Below are 23,757 nucleotides of genomic sequence, written 5' to 3'. Positions count from 1 at the left end.
TGTTGTCACTAGCTCTCGGATAAGATAGACTTTATTCGCTGCCGAAGGCTTTTCATACATGTTGGATAGTGCGTCCATCATACCACGGGCTGTGGTTTCTTTCATGACGTTAAACGCCACATCTTCCGACAACGACAATGTAATACAAGCCCTAGCTTTCTTGTCTAACTTCTTCCAATCTGCTTCTGACAACTTTTCTGGTTTTTCATCCTCAAACACTACATCCAAGTCTTTCTGACAAAGTAGTGCCTCAATCTGCATCTTCCACCAACCGAACTTCTGTCCGTCAAACTTCTGTATCGAAACCTTTCCGCCTTCTGCCATAGCAATGACTAAAACGAAAAACTGGATAAAACAGAGACAGACACAGCAACACGAGCCTGAACTTAACGATTGTTCTACTGAACTCTGTTAAAAAATCAACCTATTTAAACCGCAGCGGAAATACGAACTGTAAATCAGAAACCGAAACTTTAAACTGAAACGATAAACCTGACAAACGCGGTTGGCACTGGTTCTCCGTTTCTTTAACGCTTCTTCTGACTTGACAACGATTATTCAACTAAAATAGGATCTTGATTAACGCGTTCCTGGCTCGTACTTTGCAAAATATGATCTCGTCCCAAAGAAAATATATGAATTTTACCCAAATAATTGTTTATTGTCTAAAGTGCTAGGCCCTCTCAAAAAATTAAACAATCTGGATAAAGTTGGTGGCCATTGAACTCCCTTGTCAACAAAATAATATTGTTTTTCCTTGTCTTTTCCTAGTCTGGCATGAATCTCAAGAGAAAAATAATAATACAAACCCTTCTTTTCTTCTCTGTTCAAACGCCACTAGCGGAAACAAAAGAGACAACCTGGAATCGAACAATACGATGCTTACAGCTTTCAAACGGAACCAACAAAAAAACGCAGATCGCGCGGGCTGGGTTTAGTAGCGGCGAAACGACGGCGGAAACCCTAACGGCGATCGGAAAACCGTAGGCGGCGGCGGAACCCTAGCGCAGTAGGATGGCGGCGGCTGGATGGTTTGGCGGCGACTCGGCTGGTTCAACGTGTTCTTCGCGTGATCTGAACCTAAGCTCTAGATACCACTTGTTAGGATTAAACGCACACACGAAACTGAATACGACACGAAAGCAGTAAACGAACACGAGGATTTAACGTGGTTCGGTCTAAACTGACCTACGTCCACGGGTGGCAACTAGGTATATCTTTATTGAGTGACAAATATTACAAGTACATAATGTTGTTTATATAGAGACTGAACTAGGGTTAGTAAATTATTATGCAAGAAATCTAAACCGGGCCGGGCTTGGGCCCGACCGCCCACACCCGTCTCCTCTTTTGACTTCATATAATAAACCGGGCCAACAAGGCCTACGAACCCAACACGCATTTAGTTCTTTCTAGTTTGTGGTTTGGGGCTTAAGCTCAACTCTAAACCAAACCAGTTCGGTTTAGCCTAATTTCCGGCTTCACTATTTCAGGTTTTTCGATTCCATATCAACTTCGACTAGGGTCTAGTCTTCAATCCTAACCGATGAACATCCGTTTAAGTCATCAGATAACATTATCCAACTCTTTCAAAATTACAATAACACATGATATGTTTAATAAAAACAATATAATCACTCAACTTTATTATTTCAACCATTAGAAATATGTAATTCAAGTTATATTACACTCATAGAGCTAAATAATTAAACTAAACCTTGATCCAAAGCCAAATTTCACCTTGGGCAAGCCTTTAGTTAAATTAAATATGAAATTTTGTAGCATACATTTTGAGTCAATGCGAACTCATCAATATGTAATGGTCAAACCGAATGGTTTGACTTTTTATAACCAATGCAAGTTCTTTAAAGTTAAGCAGAGCTGTACCTAAGATAGCTATATGCTTCTGAATCCAAACAAGCTTCCGCGGTTGACTTATCAACGTCGAGAATTTGAGCTTTGGTTGAAGAATTTTCCTGCATATCATGTAGAGTGTAGACCCTTATTTTAAAACAACTTAAAATATAATAAAAACAATAACAAATCAGTCAAAAATGAGACTGTCTAGTAAATAGGTGTTTATATTTAGGTGAATGTCTAAAATACTCTTCAAATTTCAATAAATCAATAATAAGTTACCTTGGTTTGAAATCCCCTGATATAACCAACAAGTGCCACATCAATTTTCTGATCCAAAATTTGCTCATCGTTTCCATTGATAACACAAGCTTGCTGAAACGAAAGCTACACATTACAAAATTTCCTAAAACCATGACCCGATAATGATTTAAAGGGATGTTAAACGAGTCGTGTTCGTGGGTTGACGGGTCCAACTTGAACACAACATCCATATTTGCAGGTCGATTTGAACACGACTCATTTATGATTAGCCCGATTTTATTTTTTTTTTCATCTTTCGCGTATGAATACTTTTAAATTACAAATTTTAAAAAATACAAATGTATATAAAACAGTCACATTTTGATTATAAAGTCCTATATCAATTTCTCTTTGAGGTTTAAATTTTGGCAAAAGAACACCTAACGAATTTAATTTATGTCAAAAACGCAACTTGTTTGGCTTAACACGTTCGTAGTTTGACCCACGAATTTCGCGTTAGTTTCGTTTTGTACACAAGGCAACTGCTGAGGTGGCGAAATGAGAAGTTCGAAAGGAAGGGCGAATGGGAAACCTCCTATATTTGACCATTTTAACCCACTATTAATGAAATATAACCCAAATTAACAAAATTATTTGACTAGTTTGACTCGTTTAATTAGTAGCACGGTTCATAGAAATCAAAAATATCGCAAATGTTAAGTTCTCACAATGTTTCTCATGTAAGAGCCACGGGTAGAATCCCATCTGATGCTAACAACCAACTTAAGCCTCTCGTGTGAGTCAAAGACAACCCAACCAAAATAGACACCCCAGGCTTGACCCGGAATACCAGAAGCATTGTTATCTGTATAATTAACAAAACATGAATACACATTGCATAAAATGTGTATAATAGATAGAAAGTGAACGTGTAGAACGAGTCAAAAGTCGAATTTTAATTGCATAAAATCTTAAGTGTTGTTCTATAGAAAAACTAAAATATTAAATGCACTGCTATAGTGTATGCAGTCGTATTTTATACAGTAATTATTTATAAAATTTGGTAATAAAGTGCTACCAATAAATGTGATTAAAATGAGTAAAGCTTTATACCTGAAATTTCTTCAAGAAATCCATTTTTGTATAATCCCTTCAAATAAATTGGATCAATTGGCAATGCTTCCATCACCCCTGCAACCATATAAAGTTATTTTTTACTAATTTTTACGAATTGCTAACTCACACGCCCTCTAAACCAATGAAACATACAGTCATCAAACGGAGGAAGTCCCCATATTTGTGGCTGAAAATCTAGGAACGAATGAATCACATGATCAGCAATTGAAAATTCTTCTGTTTCGGTTTGAATTGATGGAACCACCACCACTTGCATATGTGCAGCTTTTCCCGCTTTAATCCCTATCCTGTTCATATATATAATTACCACCATAACCTTAAACTCCATTTTTGCAATACATAGTTCAAAAGCATGCCTGCAAAGTTTGGAATGATAACGTACAGAGAATCTTCTATCACAAGACAGCAAGATGCATCCACACCCATTCGACTAGCAGCCTCCAGAAATCTGATGTTTCACAGTCACATGATATTTTTATTAAACGGGTCGTTTTAAATAAAAGAAAACAAGTTTAAAACAATTAATCTAAGAACATGTTACTGAAACAGTTAGCTTACAGATCTGGAGAGGGTTTCCCTGACTTGACCTCATCACTTCCGAGAATTACCGAAAAGGACTCTCCCCAACCTAATGAAACAAAATCAAATCCAAATTATAACTAAATATCAGACTTTCCCCAGTTAACCTTAGCTACTGATGATGCAAGCAAGGTTAAAACAAGTAAAATGAATGAGCGAATACAACGCCCACTGCGCAGCCACATGACTATTGTCTCAGGAGGTTTTCAACAAGATTAATCAGAAAGTTTTATAGGGTGGCAGTTCGACAGGCTATGTTATACAGAATTGATTCTTGGGACCATCAAGAATACACAGGAGCGGAAGCTGGAGTTAGAGGATGCAGAGGTTGGGCAGGATAAGAAATGATTTTTTTCCGGGAAGATGGTGTGTGTGTGTTGGGGGGAGGGGGGTTGAGATTATGTGGGCATGTGGAGAGGCGGATTAGCTAGACTTGCATCTCTCTGAAGACATGATCGGGTACAAGAGTTCTTGGAGACGTCAGATAAAGGTTGTCTCAGCTTTTCTTGGGGCTTTAGCTTTGCCTAAATTTGGTTTCGTTTGCCTTAGCTTTGTCATAGCGCAGTCTTGGTGTATATACATTTGTTTGGAGAGCGTATAGGTACTTTCAAAGGAATCTGTGCTACCCTTTTCATGGCTCTCTGCTATATTATCTGTTATTAATATAACTTTCTCACCATTTTGTGTTATCAGTATTCAGTAGTAGACTGCTTGCTACCATTTTTAGTTTTTTTTGTTACTGTTTTGATTCACTGTGTCATACTTTATGTTATTTGGTTATAATGTTATACGGACACTATACAAGTAAAAAAAGGTTTTTTGAAGAGGAAGCAACAACCTCATCTAGTTTTTTTTTTTTTTTAAATGAAACGATTTACAAGGTTTGTGCAGTTTTAAGCGCACTTTTCAGTGACTTTCGAACTATTTCACATGCTTCACTCGATCAACCCGTTTCCATCTAACTAAAACTTAAGTCTTACCCATCGTTATAAATGTGTCTAAAGTGCTTTAGAACAAAACTAAAATAACCTTGTTGGGAAGAAACTTTGACTAGTACATTCTTCTTCACAGAATTTGAAGCAAGCGCAAATGGGATCCCATGTTTTTGAAGATGCTTCATGAGGCGATTAACACCGGGAAGTGGTTTGGCTTGCAGCCACCTACAAAACAACAACAGTTCAACCATTTCATTTCATTAAAGACATGTTCTTGAATAATGATAATTTAGCATTATTGAATGATAAGAAAGAGAGCTCACTTTTCATGATACATAGGCATGATAGTTTGAGAATATTGTTGAGGTGTGATTGGAAGATGATAATCCTTAACAATTGCAATTGCTGACTCATGGTGTATCATTCCCATTCTTCTATTTTCTTTTTCTGTGTCAATCTCTTTCTCATATCTAACCAGAAACTCCTTCAACAGATCCTTTGTCACTTGTTCTTCAATACCCAAGATGCAAAATCCAAACAAATTATAAAATATCCACATAAGTTGGACTAGGGGTGCAAACGAGCCGTGACATTCCGAGCAACTTGAGCTCGGATCGATAAAAAGCTCAAAATGATGTGAGCCTTTTCGAGCTCGATTCTCAAATAAAACTCGTTTAGTTATCGAGCCCGAGCTCGAGCCTTGTCTCGTCGAGCTTTGTTTGTTCTTTTTTACTTTTGCCTCTTTTAGACTTCTATGTATAATGTATTAGTTTAGGTTACCCAGTCAAGCTCTGGCTCGTTTAAGGTACTACACTAGTTTATAGGTTTTTTTTCTCAAACTATATTAAAAATGTATATAAATAGTGAATGAGGCGCGTCCGAGCTCGAGCCCTCATAAGTCAAAATGAGCTGATCTCGAGCTTAGTTGAGCTCGGCTTAGCTAAGCTCAACGATCGCTCGATAAAACTTGCTAGAAGTCAGCCCATTTACAATCGGCTCAGATGATTTTATTTGTAATTTATTATATGTGTATATATATAATTATTTTGTGAGTGGTGGATGGTATTGGCTAGGTGTTGCCCACTTGCTCATACTAAGTCTAGATATATTTAAATAGCCCGTGGCTTGTTTTCAAACTAACTGACCCGGGCTCCGATCGTTTACAAACAAGTGGACCTTGGCTCATACATAAATAAGATAACGAGTATAAAGTAGCCAATCACAAAAACCCCTAGGTAAAGCCAAATGAATATAAAAAAGATATATATATTATAACGAAATAAAGAGAGTGCGAGGTTATTGATGATAATATTAATATTAATGTACATACCGGTGTTGAGAAGGGTGCCGTCAAGATCAAAGATCACGGCGGAGATGCTGCGACGGCCGTCCATTAATATTTAATACTGCTGCGGTTGTGGTGGTGGTGGTTGAACAAGGCATCAATGCAGCAGAAGCATTACTATTACTACCAGTACAAATGCGTTTTTAAGATCGTCATCGTGATGGCTGATTCGCATATGGACGGACATTTCCCTTTATTCTATAATATAAAGATTTATTTTATTTATTATTGCCTTATTATTATTATTATTATTATTATTATATACAATGTTGTTTTTGTTTCAACAACCACCTTAACACCCCCCCCCCCCCCCACCCACCACCAACCCCAATCACAAAATTAATAATATAAAGTTATTTGGAAGTTTTTAAGCAATTGGTGTCGTATTTCTTCGCTATACGCATGTGTAACGGTTCATGGAGATCTAGTGTTAATGATGCTTTTAAAACACATAAAAACATAAGGCCACAAGATGAAGGAATGACACACTTTTTAAACGAGATCCTCGATCACTAGAGTAAAGGAAGGCAGCAAAGCATTTCTCATTCTTATGGGTGGAGAATAGGGGGAATAGTCGGTCTAGAATGAAAGGAATCATATGCACATTTTCGTTGAGCATTTAAGTGTGTATAATATCTTTTCTAAACAATGTATGGGTTTGTTGTCTTTATCAAGGCTGAGGCTAGCTTCTAGTTAGTCTTTGTTTGAGTTTTCAATAAAATTAAAAGTTCAAAAAGAAATTTAAAACTATTTTTTAAAATTATTGTAGATTTTTCTAGCTTATTAAAATTAAAGTAATCATTGTTACTAACCCTTTACAAGTTACAAAACTGAATTATGACTACTAGGGTGACAAAGATAAACACAAGAATCAAAATCCTTTATACACTGATCTATTAAGCAAAGCTTTGATCAATCGTTTGGAATCGTTTTGACAATTTTTACCCTAAACAATTTTTACCCTAAACACTAAGTGACCCCGGCAAATTACGGATAATCTTAGGGCTAAGTAGATGTTTCCCACGAGGGTCAGGTCCGGCAAAGATGGTTATTCTTCTGATGACCTGCAAAACAGACACCGTGAGCTCGTCACTGAGAAGGAGGGGGTACCTCCTTGTGACCACCCTCCGGCGTGAGAATCAGACTAGATTGCTCTGAATATAAGTGTATATTAAGAGAAATAGCTAGAGAAGATGAGATAATGATACCGTTCCAAGGTGTTGGAGTATTTATAGCCGAAGGTAGGTTTCCAAGCAGGTACAGCCAGCTGTATAATATTCCTTTTCCACCAACTGTGGGCTACGTACGTGCCATGCTGGTGGTTGGTGGGTAGGCAGCGGCTGATAGTGACATGGCCGGTTGTGTACTATTCCTTTTCCACCAACTACAGGCTATGTACGTGCCACGATGAGGGTTGGTGGGTAGGCAGCGGCTGATAGTGACATTTTGTACTAGAGCGTGTTCCTCCTCGTACTGTTGTCGGTGAGCTGTCACCCTGTGATTGGTTCATGGGCTGCTTTGGTCAGATCTTGTCTATTTTGTCCATACCTTGGCAGGTATAGTACAAAAGATCCTCCAGAAGCGTACGGACTGGCTCATTTGGGCGGGAGTATTCCCGCCTTGCTCATTCCTTCTTCAGGTGACATTACTGAATTATTGAGAGTTAGTGCCTTGTGCGTGTAGCCTTACTATTAGTGCGGGTAGCCTTCCCTGATGGCTTGTATCCGCAGCTGCGGGAACAGGCGGGGTACTTCACCATTGGGAGGCTTTTCCTGCGGGAACAGCTGGCGTACTGCGCGTAAGGTCTTCATCTCTCTGAGCATGGTGGGTCCTGCGGAACCAGTTGGTCTTTGCGCAGACGTCCCTCTTCAAGGTGAGTCTTGCGGGTCCAACTGGACTCTGCTGGGACCTACGTCTTCAAATCCCCCCAGTCCAATGTTCTTCTCAGGAATTGTTAATAAGTGAAGTGAACTTTTGGACTTAAGCAAGGGGTTTTGAAAAGGGTTTTTAGTTTTAAGGTTTTCCGTGGGGATTCTTCCCGCGGTTTTCCTAATGTCACGTGCAGAAATTCCCGACTTTTCTGCTTGATCTTTGGGTATGATGCGGGTAGGTGTGTAACCTCCTCGCAAGTCAGGAGCTTTGAGTTTCACTTGTGTAGATTCTCCACGAGGTTTTGGTAGTTTTAGACATAGTGATCAATTATGTTAAACAACCAATTCCATCTTGGAGCTTCAAACAATCTAGTTCTCAACGTTCCCGCTATGCGGGGATGTTATTTCCCTTTCCACAAGCATGGCCCAGAAGATCCTTCTTGGTTTTAATTCCCTGCAAGTGCTAAGTATGTGAAGGGTTTCGCCTTGACACTGTACCCGCACTCGTCTTATAGTTTCTTGACTTCCAAGGTATTCTTGGCTTCAATTCCCTGCAGGTGCTAAGTATGTGAAGGGTTTCGCCTTGACACTGTACCCGCACTTGTCTTACGGTTTCTTGGTTACCAAGGTATTCTTGGCTTCAATTCCCTGCAGGTGCTAAGTATGTGAAGGGTTTCGCCTTGACACTGTACCCGCACTTGTCTTACGGTTTCTTGGTTACCAAGGTAAGGGGGTATATTCCCTCTTATTTTTGAATCTTTGTTTCACGCATATTTTAGTTTAACTTAGCAATTTCTTGAGTAGTTTGGATAAGTTAACCTTTCAACGTGGCAGATGATAGGTTAAAGTTTTGCTTTCTCTTTCGTGATTGTGCGGGTAAGACTGTCACTTTCACTTAGTAGGATGGCTAAACTTTACCTATATCTGACCTGCGTGAAGGTTTTCCTCATCTTTTCCTTAGAAATTTTCTAAGTGTTTTAAATAAGTTAACCTTTAGACGCGCGGTTGTCAATAGGTTGATGTTCAGTTTCCTCTATCATGATTGTGCGGGTAGGACCGTCACTTTCATTTAGTGGGATGACCAAACTTTACCTATAACTGACCTGCGTGAAGGTTTTCCTCATCTTTTCCTTAGAAATTTTTGCCGTTTCTTGTGTTTATGCGGGTTTTGCCGCCTTCCACACACAACGACTTACTTCCCCACTTATTTATGCGGTGAATACCGGCATATCAGTGTTTTGAATAAGTATAAAGGTAAGGCTATCAACACAATGTGATAAAGGAGAATCATTTCCATTAGAAGTGGCTCTAGGCCTTTTCTTTATAAGTTTGGAATTGATCTACATGTAACATTTGCGTAATTGAGCTCCATTCCATGTTCTTGGGATGGGGGTGCCATCGAGCCTTTCGAGCCGGTATGCGCCCTTTCCCAAAACTTCTTTGATAATGTATGGCCCTTCCCAGACCGGGGCCAGCTTTCTTGGGCGTTCTTGGTTCGAAGCCTCGTTGTTACGCAGTATGTAGTCTCCGACATTGAGAGTTTTACCCGCGTGTTGTAGTACTTTTGCATTTGTCGCTTGTAGTTCTCTTCACACGCTGCGGCTAAGTCTCTGCGTTCTTCGGTTAGCATAAGGTCTAACCGTCTTTCCGCATCATTGTCTTCTGGCTGAATCAAGACCCTTGGTGAGGGTAAACCAATTTCGACCGGGACCATGGCTTCAGTGCCATAAGTGAGGCTGAATGGGGTTTCTCCCGTACTGGCCTTTTTCAGCGTTCTGTTTGCCCAAAGGACGTGTGGAACTTCGTCCACCCAGCCGGATCTGTGTTCCAAGAGTCTTTTCTTTATGCCGTCGACGATGCTCTTATTTGCTCTTTCCACCTCACCATTATCCTGTGGGTGCGCCACTGAGGTAAAGGTGTGGGTGATTTGAAGTTCTTCCAGCCACTTTTGTAGCTTCTTGTCAGCAAAGTTGGTGCCGTTATCGCTCACCAAATTCTGGGGAAGTCCAAAGTTGGTTCCCAAATAAATTTTTTGATATGTTTTGCGGTTGTTTGGGCTAAGGGTTTTGCTTCTATCCACTTGGTGAAGTAGTCGATGGCTACCACTAGAAACTGAACGTTCCCTGCTGTTGTGGGAAATGGGCCTGTCACATCGATGGCCCACTTCTGAAATGGCCATGAAGAGGTGACTGGAACAAGTTCATTCTTCGGGCGATGCGTGTTGGGTGCGTAGAGTTGGCAAGATCTACACTTTCTGATGTATGCCAGTGCATCTGTATGCATCCCCGGCCAAAAGTATCCCGCGTTATTTAGCTTAGCTACGACAGCGCGTGGACCTGCGTGTACTCCACAGATGCCCTCGTGCACTTCCCTTAGGAAGTAGCCAGCATCTTGGTTGTCCACGCATCTTAGGAGTGGGCCAAGAAAATTACGCCTGTAAAGGATGTCATCGATGAGTTGATAGTTCAGTGCTTTACAGCGTATTTTTCTTGCCTGTGTTTTTGACTCTGGTAGTATACCCGCCGCAAGGTAATTTATTATTGGTGTCATCCACGTTTCTGTGCCGGTTTGGATGACACAGATTTCCTTGTGCGGGACTGATGGTGCTCCAAGGAGTTCAATGCGGATGTCCTTTCCCAAGTGGGTGAAGGCTAATGATGCAAGCTTGCTTAACGCATCCGCAGATTTGTTTTCGCTACGCTTTACGTGTATGACCTTACAATCGTTAAAGTCGCGCATAAGGGTTTTTGCTTGTGCGAAGTACAGGGCCATTGTGTCGTTCACGGCCATGTACGTCCCGTTTATTTGGTTGGCTACTAACATGGAATCCACGTGGGCTTCCAAGTTTTTCACTCCCATCTTACGTGCAATTCTCAGCCCGGCCAAGAATGCTTCATACTCCGCTTCGTTATTTGTACTTGGAAAATCCAGTCGAATAGTGTAAGTGTATTCTTGGCCTGCTGGGTTGGTTAGTTTCAACCCTGCGCCTGAGCCCTCGTTGCTGGCTGCTCCATCAGTGTAGAGTCGCCAGACATCATCGATGTCCTGTGCTGGAGAGGGTTGAGCCTCCTCCTGGCACTCTTTCTCCCGCGAAGCGGGGACTTCTGCAATAAAGTCGGCCAAGACCTGGCCTTTTATGGCTGGCCTCGGCTTGTACTTTATCGCGTATTCTCCCAATTCTATTGCCCATTTGGCTAGGCGTCCTGACAATTCGGGTTTGCCTAGAACGTTTGCGAGTTTGAAGTTGGTGAGAATGGTGATTGGGTGACCTTGGAAATATCGTCTTAGCCTGCGTGAAGCCTGTACAAGTGTTAAGACTAATTTTTCCAGGGTAGAGTACCGGGTTTCTACGTCTGTTAGGACACGGATAACATAGTAGATTGGCACCTGGATGCCTTTTCGCTCTACTAGCAGGACGGCCCCGGTTGCTCTATCTGTGGCGGAAAGGTATAGGATTAATTCCTCCCCCGCTTCTGGTGCTGTGAGCGTTGGGAGTTCGATCAAGCGTGACCGAATTTCCTGAAAAGCTGCTTCCGCTTCTGGTGTCCAGCGGAAGTGCGTTTTCTTTAAACAGTTTCTCAATGTTGACACGAATGGGAACGACCTATCCGCATGGTTTGCCAAAGAGCGGTTAAGTGCGACTTGGCGTCCATTCAGTGTCTGAGCTTGCTTGATGGTAGTAGGTGATTCCATTTTGATAATGGCTTCGACCTTTTCAGGGTTCGCTCTGAAGCCATCTTTAGTAACAATGACTCCTAAGAACTTCCCTTCTTCCATCCCAAAGGAACATTTGCTCGGGTTGAGCTTCATGTTTATCTTTCTGAGCGTGTTGAAAGTTTCTTCGATGTCTTTCAACATCGTTTCTGGGTCAGGGCTTTTGATGACCAAGTCATCCATGTAGACTTCCAAGTTCCTCCCAATTTGGGCATGAAACTCTTTGTCCATCAGGCGTTGGTATGTGGACCCGGCATTCTTAAGTCCGAATGGCATCATTTGATAACAAAATGTGCCATCGGGCGTCCGAAATGCGGTTTTGTCCTGATCGTCAACGGCCATGTGGATTTGATGGTACCCCTTATACGCATCAAGGAATCATTTAAGGCGAAACGGTGCTAACGAATCTACCTTAAGATCAATTTCGGGTAACGGGTAACAATCTTTGGGGCATGCTTTGTTTAAGTTTTTGAAATCTATGCACATGCACCATTGTTTGTTAGACTTCGGTACCATGACGGGATTTGCAACCCATGTTTGATATCTGCTAACGCGTACGATGCCCGCATCAAGGAGTTCCTTGACTTGGGTTCTACACTCGTTAGCTTGTTTCGCCCCCATTACTCTGCGCTTTTGTATGACTGGCGTAAAAGCCGGGTCACACTTGAGCTTATGCTCTGCCTTACTTCGAGGTACACCAGTCATGTCAGCTGGTGTCCACGCGAAGATGTCAGCGTTTTTCTGTAGTAAGCGTTTGAGTAAGGTGCGCGTAGGATCAGTGACTGTTGGGCCAATGGTAACAGCCTGGTCAGGGTATTTGCCATTGAAGGCCCATTCTTCTGGTTCGGTGATGGTTGGTTTAGCCATCTTTGGTTTGGGTTTTGATGAGACAGATGCGACGCATACCTGGGGAATACCGGTGATCATCGCTACACCCTCAACTGTTGGCCATCCCATCATGCCGTGGACTGAAGATACCACGGCATTGAATCTTGCCATCCCGTCTCTCCCGAAGAGAATGTCGTATGTGTGGTGTGGCTTCCTCATTACGACAAAGTCCACGTCTTCTGTGCGGGAGTGTTTCCCGTCTGTGAGAATGACGGGGAAAGATAGGATACCCAGGGGGGTATTTGTGCTGCCGTCGAACCCTTCCAACGAGGCGTAGACCGTTTCCAGGCGTTCCTTGTCTTCGTCGTCTAGCTTGTCGAAGAACTGCCTGTACATAACCGTTGACGAGGCGCCGTTGTCAGCAAGAGTGCGGGAAGTGATGTAGTGCCCCAGCTGGCTTTTGATGACGATAGGGCCTTCTTTGCTGGGTCCTCCTGGCACTCGCGGGAAGCGCATCTCAGCTTCCTTCCACGCGCGTGGTTCTGTCGTTCGTCTTTTTCTTCCTCTGACGTTACTATGAACCATGTGGATGGTGATGTCAACGGGCTTTCGTCCGTTGCTTTTGTATCGGTTATCATTCTTCCCTCCATTCTTGATTGATGCCACAAGGTGTGTAAGTTTTCCATCCTTGACGAATGTTTCAACAATATCCCTCAAGGATATACACTCCTCAGTGGTGTGACCCTTTGTCCCGTGGAAGTCACAGGATTTGCTCTGATCCGCGTTATGTCGCTGTCGGACCATTGGAGCTTTTGGCCATGGGAGTTTTTCGGTGGCAAATATCTCCGTGACGCTTTTGGTGAGTGGCGTCCACCGGGGGTTTCGGCTTGATGGGTGCGTGTTATCCCTTCCGCCTACTAGAGGGCGAGAGCTGGATGAGGTGTCAAAGTTTACCCTTGACTGCCAAATACCTAGCTTCCTCTTTTTGTTTTGCCGGGCGGTCCGGACGTTGTTTTCTCTAGTCCTCTGCGTGTAGAGGTTTGTACTCTGGGGAAGATCCCTACCCAGTTGCTTCTCCGTTTCGGCAAAGCGCTTGGCCGCCGTCATGATGGCATCCCATGTAGATGGCATGCCGTCTTTACCCGTCAACGTGCGGATAAGCTCTGGGTATTCGGCGCCCTGGATGAAAGCGGCGCGAACAAGATCTTCGCTTATGGTGCCCAGACTCAGCTTTTTTGAGTTGAAGCGAGTGATGAAGTCTAGTAAAGATTCATCCTCTTCTCTAACACAGTTGAGGATCGTCCACTGCTCTTCAGTATATTTCCTCTGTTGGCTGAAGTGCTGGCTGAACTTGTGTTGGAAGTCCGCCCAATCATAGATGTGGTGGACCGGTAAACGATCAAACCACGCCCTGGCCGCTCCAACCAGCGTCATCTGGAACATATAACACCACGTGGGTTCCGTCCAGTTGCTGACGGTTGCCCCGCTATGAATCTGTTCAAGTGATCATCTGGGTCGGATATACCATCATAAGTGCCGATGTTGGACATCTGTTTGGCACTCTTCGGGGCGATTGCTTCCGCAATGTCCCTTACAAACTTGGACGTTCCCGCATTTGCAACAGTTGGTCTAAAGGTTTTGGAGAAGTCACGTGGGTTTCCCCCCACGTTCCTTGGTTTGAAAGTTTCTCCAAAATTCCTTCTTGGTTGGAAGTCCGTTTCCTTGCGCTTCCCTTTCGCCCTATGACGAGGGTTTGCGTCACTGTCAGACTCCTCCCAATCATCATCCAAGTACTCGCACTCATTGCTCATGTTGAGCTGTTGTCGAGTGTTTCCGAACTCGTCATTAGCCTGTTGGAGTGAACGTAAACGTTCATCCAACTCAGCTTGGAATTCTTTCTGACGTGCTTCCGCCCACGCTTTAACTTGATCAAGTGTTTGGCGGGGGAGCCTCGTCTGTTGTCTCTCCAACTGGGTATCGGTGAATCCCAGTGAAGGATTGTTTACTGCACTTGCCCCGGCTTGGGTAACCGGGGTAGTGTTCGTAAAAATTGTGTATTCGCCGGTGTTCCCCCCAGTAGCTGGGGTTGTGGTTACCGGAGTTTCTTGGTCATTCGCTGGCCTTGGCACCGGAGTAACCTTAACCATCTTTCCAGAGGTTTTGAAAAAACTGAAAAAGAATTAGTTCTAGCTTTTTGCACGGATGGCGCCAATGAAGAAACACTAAGTGACCCCGGCAGATTACGGATAATCTTAGGGCTAAGTAGATGTTTCCCACGAGGGTCAGGTCCGGCAAAGATAGTTATTCTTCTGATGACCTGCAAAACAGACACCGTGAGCTCGTCACTGAGAAGGGGGGGGGGTACCTCCTTGTGACCACCCTCCGGCGTGAGAATCAGACTAGATTGCTCTGAATATAAGTGTATATTAAGAGAAATAGCTAGAGAAGATGAGATAATGATACCGTTCCAAGGTGTTGGAGTATTTATAGCCGAAGGTAGGTTTCCAAGCAGGTACAGCCAGCTGTATAATATTCCTTTTCCACCAACTGTGGGCTACGTACGTGCCATGCTGGTGGTTGGTGGGTAGGCAGCGGCTGATAGTGACATGGCCGGCTGTGTACTATTCCTTTTCCACCAACTACAGGCTATGTACGTGCCACGATGAGGGTTGGTGGGTAGGCAGCGGCTGATAGTGACATTTTGTACTAGAGCGTGTTCCTCCTCGTACTGTTGTCGGTGAGCTGTCACCCTGTGATTGGTTCATGGGCTGCTTTGGTCAGATCTTGTCTATTTTGTCCATACCTTGGCAGGTATAGTACAAAAGATCCTCCAGAAGCGTACGGACTGGCTCATTTGGGCGGGAGTATTCCCGCCTTGCTCATTCCTTCTTCAGGTGACATTACTGAATTATTGAGAGTTAGTGCCTTGTGCGTGTAGCCTTACTATTAGTGCGGGTAGCCTTCCCTGATGGCTTGTATCCGCAGCTGCGGGAACAGGCGGGGTACTTCACCATTGGGAGGCTTTTCCTGCGGGAACAGCTGGCGTACTGCGCGTAAGGTCTTCATCTCTCTGAGCATGGTGGGTCCTGCGGAACCAGTTGGTCTTTGCGCAGACGTCCCTCTTCAAGGTGAGTCTTGCGGGTCCAACTGAGCTCTGCTGGGACCTACCTCTTCAGACGATGAAATGTTGCCAAAAACCCTTCTCTACAGTATGCTAAACGTAGCCGGACCCAAAAAACAAGCTTCTTGGAAGTGTCTTGACAAAGAATGAATGAGTAGAATGGGGATGATGACTTATTATTAGGGTTCCGTCTTTGTGTTTTAAATGTAATTACACATTGCCCCCCTTACTTTACAATTCCATATTCATTCATAAGTAACATTAAAACCTCACGTTGTATAATGTATAAATTAAACATGTATGAACTTTTCATAACAAAGTTTTGTAAAGTCCAGCTATTCGTTATTACAAAAAGTTCATATCTATTGATTCATAGACTATTCACACGTGAAACATAACCGCATTCATGTGCACATCCATAGATTATTGTTCAAATGCATTCGACGTTTAATAGGCCAACCAATTACTATCTTGCATCACACACCCTAACCAACGAGTTCTACAAAACGACAAAAAGAATGCGGTCTAGCCTTACAATTACTTATTTTCCAAGCTCATTTCTTAAAGGTTAAGCAAGAGATTATCAGCATTCAAGAGAACTTTGTTGGATGATTTAGAGATTGTTGCTGCAATTTCTCGAGCTGCTTCGATTTTCCTCAGTGTTATAAATGCTGGATTGTTGGCAATTGCTTGACCTATCAGTTGCGCACTTTTTGCCTCTCCCTGTTATTTTATTTCCACGTTTTATGCTTTGTTTTCTCATTAATTGCAAAATAAAATAAAAAAATGTCAAGTGTTACTTACCTGTGCTCTGATGATAGCACTGCGCTTGTCTTGCTCAGCCTTTTCAACAACAAACTTGGCCCGCTCGGCCTCCTGCGCAGCAACTTGTTTGGCTTCAATTGCAGCAGTAAATTCCCGCCCGAAAGTAAGACTGGTGATGGACACGTCATCCAGTGCAATGTTGAAATTGGCCGCCCTTTGTGTTAGTATTTTCCGTATCTCCCTACTAACACCCTACACGACACAATTTTATATAAATGCATTCATTTGTGAGAAGTATACCTTTATTGCGACCTGAAAAACGTGGTCACAATAATAAGTTGTTTGAAGTGTGCAGCAAAAAATGAAAACCTAACAGTATCTGTAACCAGAAAAAACCAAACTGAACTGTGAATTCGGTTTTCGGTTCCACAAATGTTGCTTAGTCGAATAAGCAAACCAAAATCAATCATAGAAACTGAAAAAACAAAACCTACTTAACCGGTTCGATTAGACACATTCCTATTAGATCGGTTCAGTATTCGGGCAGGGCCAAAAAAAATCCAAAACCGAGTATATTAACCGATATCCAAACCATTTTTAATTTGGATCGATTTGGTTTTTGGTTAGACATGTTTCTAATTTGGACCGGGTTGGTTCGGTTAAGAGTGCTCGGGCACGAGCTCCACTCGTTTAGTGTTCAATTTCTAGAGCTGGAGCTCAGCACGCTCGGGTTCAGCTCGCTTATTATTTATCAATTATTTTATTAATATATTTTTATAGATATATACTATATACTTTACTTATAATATAAAATTTATTATTTATCTTAACCATAACTTAATGTACAATGATTACTATTATATAATACATTAATTTAAATTTATCAAGATAACAGGCTTGTTTATTTAAATTTATATAAATAATAATAGTGAGCACGGCTCGATTCAAGACTTTTAACTAGCTGATATCAAGAAGCTCACAAGCAGCTCAGCTCATTTAGGGGGGTGAAATAGGAGGGGGTGGTATATAATATGGCATACCTCTCTCTGAGTAATAAGCTGGCTAGCATTATACTGTGCAACGACAGCTTTCAATGTTTCGTGAATAATTGAAGGCAGAACTCTCTCGTTGTAATCGACACCGAGAGTTCGGTAAACAGCTGGCAGCTCATCAGCAACAGGGCGAGTAAGCACACGAAGACCAATTTTCACCTGATCCATACATTTTAATTATTAATATTCAAAGGGGAAACATAAAGAATAATGTTGATGGAAATGGTGAAGTGATAAAATAAATACCATTTGTAGATCACGGCTACCAGAAGTGCTTTCTACAAGATGGGGCCGTGCACGAACATCATAGATGACTGGCCTTTCAAACCAAGGGATCATCAAGTGTGTACCTTCGGGGTAAACCTTATCTTTGATACGGTTGAAGACAATCGCACGATGACCTCCCTCAACGTTGTACAAACTGTTACCAGCAGCGTACAGTCCAAGACCAATAACAGCGCCAAACTTTATCAACGCAGAAGCTCCACGCCCAGGCACCTTCAGATTGTTCATCTTTCACTGCCCATCAAATATTATCATTCATAGTCGTTAATCAAATTTTTTTTTTTTTAAAAAAAGCCTTTCACCGATTACAAACAAAAGGGTTTTGGAAATTATTTAACGGCGTACCTTGATCAGAGTCACCGCCGTTGTTTCAATGATCTATCGCCGTGCAGTGCAGTATGGATGGATATATTATTTAACGGCGGTCGAGGGTGGCTTTGGGTTTGGGTTTTGTAGGTAAAGTGCTTTTCAAGAAATCTCTCAAACCCTACTTATTGTTATTAATTAATATTAATTAACTCATTATTATTATTATTTATTAACATTAAGATTTACTTTGTATGCTTTTTCTTTTCCAATCAAATTGATATAATAAGCCTCATGAGTGTGAGAATAATTTATAATCATTCAACAAAAAATTCAATATAAAAATCATAACTCAAATATAAATAAAAAATCAAAAGAAATTTATAAACCAAAAAAACCCGACGAAAAGACACAATGTCGAGAATGAACAAACAAAACAATGATAAATAAAAAAAGGACACAATAGGTCATAAAATTTAATACTATATCGAACAATGTAACACAATGTTGAGTAATATAACACAGCATAAAATAACACAATGTCAAAGAAAAATGACACAATCAATAACGAAAATAAACACAAAACATAATATAAATAAAAAAAAGGAATTATGTATTTTCCTCAGCATTGTGTCTTCTTCGAGATTTATCTATCTATTTATTTTATTTTTATAAAATGAGGAAAACGGTGGAAACATTTTTCGGTTTTACATTTTTTATTAAATTTTGAGTTATGATTTTTTATTATTATTAAATTTTCATTATTTTTGCAAGTTTTTTTTCCTAGAAATCCTTCTTATCCTTTTTAATTTTGTCTTTCCTTTATAGAATAACTTGACCCACATTTCATTGTTATCATTTTATATGTATCCAATTATGTTTTTACTAGTTTTATTGGAATCATCATCTTTGATCAAAATAAACTGTTTTTACGATTTTCATTATTTTGATAGGTAGGCTTGTAAACGAACAGAACACGAGCATGTTTGTGTTTGTTCATTTTACTTCAACCGTACAAACGACCAGACACAAACAACTAAACGTACAATTTTTCTTGTTCGTGTTCGTTCATTAAAAAACTGAAGGTGTTCGTGTTCGTTTACTTTCCTTCTTTATCAGGTAAATGAACGGTTCACAAACGTAAACGAAAGAAAAGAAAGTGAGCTAAAACTAGTTAAAAAGTAAATGTACAACAATGTGTTGGGTCAAAAAAGTTTATTAAACTAAGGGCCTATAAAATTTTATTAAATATGTTAGCAAACGTAAAGTAACATACATAAATGAATGCAAATGTACGTAGACGAATGTTCACAAAATGAATAAAACAAGACATGTTTTCATGTTTGTTCGTTTGACTAAATGAATAAAAGTTCATATTCTTTTATTATTTACCGCAAAATGGTTCACTGAACGGTTTGTTTATAGGCCAAGGACCCATAAGCTAAATCTTTGGGTTTTTTTTAACCATTTTAACAATGTCGACTAAAAGAAGGTGTTATTTTTGTTCGAGTCGTAAGGGTTTGGGTGTCAATGACATGTTAGTTTTATTTTGTAGTTAACAATATATGATGATGTTAAAATACAAAGTATAATAAATAATAAGAAGGGTGAGAAAAATTTAAGTCATTGATCTAAGATTTCGATGGTGAAGATTAATTTAAGAATAAAAATTGATGAGGAGGACATTAAGGTAATAACCCATTTATGATGATTTTCACTCTCCGCAGTCACATGTCAATTCTTTTATCATTTTAAAACGTTCATAACCTTTTCATAAGACATTTTTTTAAAACAAAATTCATCACAATAACAAGCGTTTTTTTTTATCTTTAATATGAATATCATATTATTATACAAAAATAAATAAAAGTAGTGAGCTTTTTTTTATATTGTGTTATTTGGTTGTTCATTGTGTTTTTAATTGGGTTTTTCTATACATTGTATTATAGATTTTTGACATTGTGTTTTTCAAATGGTACTCATATTAAAAGTAAGAATTAAAACAAAGATTACGTCATTGTATCTTTTTTGTTCGCCTTTGTGTCTTTATGTTCAACAATATTGTCTTTCTACTTGTCATTATGTTTTAGTCATTGTGTGATACATTCATTTTCTTTTGTTCAGAATTGACATGTGTCATTCACTTAATTTGAGAAAAATAATATTATGTTCATTGTGTATTACGTTCAAGTCATTGTGTTTTACGTTTCAGGTAATTGTGTTATATGTATCTACCATTGTGTCTTACGTTTCAGGTCATTGTATTATATGTAATCATCATTGTGTTTTACGTTTTAGGCTATTCTGTACTATGTATTCATCATTGTGTTTTATGTATTTAGATAATTTGTTAGTATTTTCATTATATTTACATATTATTATTACACAACGGTGTTATTAATATTAAAAAAAACACAATGACGAAAACAACACAATGACAAACATAAAGACACAATTACGAAAAAATACACGATGGTAAGCAAAAAGACACAATGACGTATTTTTTATTTTTTATTTTTTTATATAACAAAATCATACTAATTTTAAAGATTAAAAAACGTTTGTTATTATGATGATTTTTTTTTAAAAAAATTTATCATTTGAAAAAGTTATGGACGTTTTAAAATGATGTGGAAATTAACATGTGATTTGCATGTGGAGAGAGAAAATGTGTATTGTACTTTTAGAGCATTCCCAACCCATTATCTAAATTATGTGATGAGAGTTTGTAAATCATAGGGTGTGGTTTTGAGGCTTGTGGGTGTAAATTATAGGGTGAAACTTTGTTTGTTCCTATTTAGTTTTAATATTTGTTGAATTGGTTGTGAGTAGAGGAGAGATAAACTGTAATGATAAATGTATAAAAATATTATTTAGTTAAACATGAGAGAAAAATGTAGTGTAATTATAGAGATGGAGATGGAGATAGGGCTAAGATTGCTCTTATACAATTTTTCTTTGATTCTCACTTGACACATCTTATCACACTTCTTATTTTTGTTTGCATTTTAAATAACTCAACTCATATAATCCCATGTTTTATTTGTGAAGTCGTCACGTGACATCTAAGAATTTCAGTTTTCAATGGACTCTCGCGCCTCATTTACAGCAACATTAAGTTTTTCAAGCTTCTTAAACAAAACTTTATCCGAGTGCATGCAGCAATGTAAAATACCCATTTGACTTAGCAACATATTTGTAGTCCTGCTGACTTGGCAGGTTCATTGGTGCACCAAACGTGACAAGATGAATGAATCGAGAAAAGCTGTTAGTTAGACGTTTCAAGACCTTCTATATATATATATATGGTAATGGCGCCTTACGACATGAAAACAAAAAAAAAAATCCTTAGAAACTTATTGTATCCTAACTCAAAGGCTTATTGGGGAAGATAACACGGATTTTCAGTTTAAACCCAAGGGTTTTCGATCCTGGTTGACCGAATACCTTTTGGTCAACCAGGGAACCTTTTGATCAACAGAGATCTCAAAGGATCTCTGTCAAACTTTGACCGAGAACCCATCGGGTTACCCGAGAACTCTTGTTCTCGGTTGTTTAGGGTTATTTATGATCAGCCTTTGACCGTAAACTAATATTGTTGACCGAAATCGTTTTAAGACTGATCGAAAAATACTATATTTGAACAGAAAACTCACAAATTGGACCAAAAACGTTTTTAATCAGTTTATCATTAATGTTATTTGAACTAATTTACAAAAGAGGGTTCCTATTATCAATAGTCATGTTTTTGGTCCTTAAACTGTAATAAAGTTGCTTTTTCTACAAGATATATATTGCATATAATAACCGATTATTTATTTAAGTGAATATATCACTAACTTGACTCGTTTGTTGTAGTCATGGCAGATCAAACACCTCTGAAGTTTGTTGATACTCATAATATTGTTGGATGCCTCTTTGATCCTCCTCTAGCTCACAAGGACTTCAAATCAATGATTGTGGGGCTAAACACATGCAAGATTTCTCATCCTTTTCTTTTTCTTTTCTTCAGGAGTCAAATGTTCAATGGCTATCTTTCTAGCACCAACGCCAACAATATCAATCTTAGGATACTCATAACGAGTTTTCAATATTGGTAGACAATCGAGTTCAATCACTCCTAGATGAGATTCAAATCTCTGGCTCCATCTTTGAAAATCTTGGTGTTTGTTAGCTTTGGAGTTTCTTCATGCAATTTCATTGTCGTAGTTAAACATGGATTGCATTATCGTGTTTTGCGAAGCAAAGAGCATAATAACTTGTCATTTTGTGAAAATTTTGGGATGAATACTTTGGAAATTGGACACGAATGGATAACTTGGCGAATGAATCTAACACGCGTATGAATGTTATAGCGAATGGATAGTTTAGACTAACGGCACTGTTACAGTAAATGGAAAGAAAACTTGGACAACAAATGGGAAGGAAAACTTGGCGAATGAGTAGTTAGACAGTTACAACTAACTCGGAGAAGTCAAAATCCTCAATAGAAACTACTGTTCTATCCCATGAAAACACAGACAAAACCAAAATATACCAAAACAGAACAATTAATCTCAATTAAACCAACTAAAGTCCAATTAACAATCATACAATTCATCCTCAATCCATACTTATATTAACCCGTTAAGTTAAACGAATCCATCGATTTAAGGTCCATACAGTCCGATAACTAATTCTCGTTCTAAAACACCGATTTAGCCGAATTGATTTATCAAATTAACCAATCAAAACATCCATAGGCTCTGATACCACTTAAGGAATCATGATTCATCATCATACATTCAATAATGTGGATGTAGTCTTATGATTATAGTCAGATTTGATCAATTAGGGTAAGTGTGTGTTCTCTGAGAGAATCTGGACAGAGATTGGACACAAAATATCTCATAATGTTTGAATTCATTAATTAGAACATAAATTCCAACCTATTTATATTTCTTGGTTCATTTGCTAAATAGGCTTAGCGAATGGACTCCATACGCTACACCATTCGCAAACATCACTAGCGAATGGCCTATAATAATCTAAACTCATACGTTAAACAATCCTTAGTGTATGGCAACAAAATTCAAAAACCCATTCGCTAAACAATCCTTAGTGAAAGGGCTTTCAATAATTAGAATAACAACCCCTAGACTATTACAAAAGACGAATTCAATATAAACAAGACTGAGACGACAATATATGCATCGACAGACCAATGTATATGGATATATACTATCTATCAACAATCAAAACATCAGATCCATTAATTAATCAAGTTGTCTGTGTATACAATAGGGTGACCAAATAACTGAACTAGCCAAACCATAACCGAATAAACTGAACCTTATGATTAACCGATGGTTCGCTTAAGTTAACTAAGTTCTAAAATTTGTGGTTTGGCTTTGATTATGGACTTACGGTGTCTAGCTTAACAAAACCAAATTGGTTAGATATAAAATATAAGAAATTCATCATTTCTCATGAGTTAAATAGATTATAATGGTAGCATATAAATCTATAGTTTTTACAAATTATTGAATTAATCTTGTTAAGGTGATAAATTTGAATCATACCATATTTAAGGCCCACTATCACATAGTAACAGCAAGTGAGCTACTTCGATATACGTTTCATTGATGTTAACTTTCTTGTAATCTATTTGGATTTGAAATATAGGTGAGTTGTTATTGTCAGTGTAGTAAGAAAATATAAAGTATGGAGGATGAAATTA

The 23,757-nt window shown here is 39.5% G+C and overlaps 2 protein-coding genes across 2 annotated transcripts; both read right to left on the bottom strand.

The window, feature by feature from the left end:
- Positions 1-1,777: 1,777 nt before the first annotated feature.
- On the bottom strand, positions 1,778-6,145 carry LOC143587922 (bifunctional riboflavin kinase/FMN phosphatase-like). The gene is made up of 10 exons (XM_077069075.1): positions 6,082-6,145; positions 5,075-5,261; positions 4,846-4,976; positions 3,796-3,865; positions 3,620-3,685; positions 3,370-3,524; positions 3,214-3,291; positions 2,829-2,965; positions 2,140-2,232; positions 1,778-1,976 (listed from the first exon to the last, which is right to left on the bottom strand). Exons 1-10 carry the CDS (start codon positions 6,143-6,145, stop codon positions 1,872-1,874), a joined length of 1,086 nt encoding a protein of 361 aa, XP_076925190.1. The 3' UTR covers positions 1,778-1,871.
- A 9,897-nt stretch (positions 6,146-16,042) lies between these two features.
- LOC143587920 (prohibitin-1, mitochondrial-like) lies at positions 16,043-17,971 on the bottom strand. The gene is made up of 4 exons (XM_077069074.1): positions 17,694-17,971; positions 17,436-17,606; positions 16,435-16,647; positions 16,043-16,353 (listed from the first exon to the last, which is right to left on the bottom strand). The coding sequence occupies exons 1-4, from the start codon at positions 17,958-17,960 to the stop codon at positions 16,192-16,194; spliced, it is 813 nt and encodes a 270-aa protein (XP_076925189.1). The 5' UTR covers positions 17,961-17,971; the 3' UTR covers positions 16,043-16,191.
- Between the last annotated feature and the right edge of the window lie 5,786 nt (positions 17,972-23,757).

The sequence above is a fragment of the Bidens hawaiensis genome, unplaced genomic scaffold, assembly GCF_021521415.1.
Source record: "Bidens hawaiensis isolate Kalapana, Puna unplaced genomic scaffold, B.hawaiensis_p1.1 tig00035923_1, whole genome shotgun sequence".
Classification (NCBI taxonomy): Eukaryota; Viridiplantae; Streptophyta; class Magnoliopsida; order Asterales; family Asteraceae; genus Bidens; species Bidens hawaiensis.
This window is presented reverse-complemented; position numbering and strand designations above follow the sequence as displayed.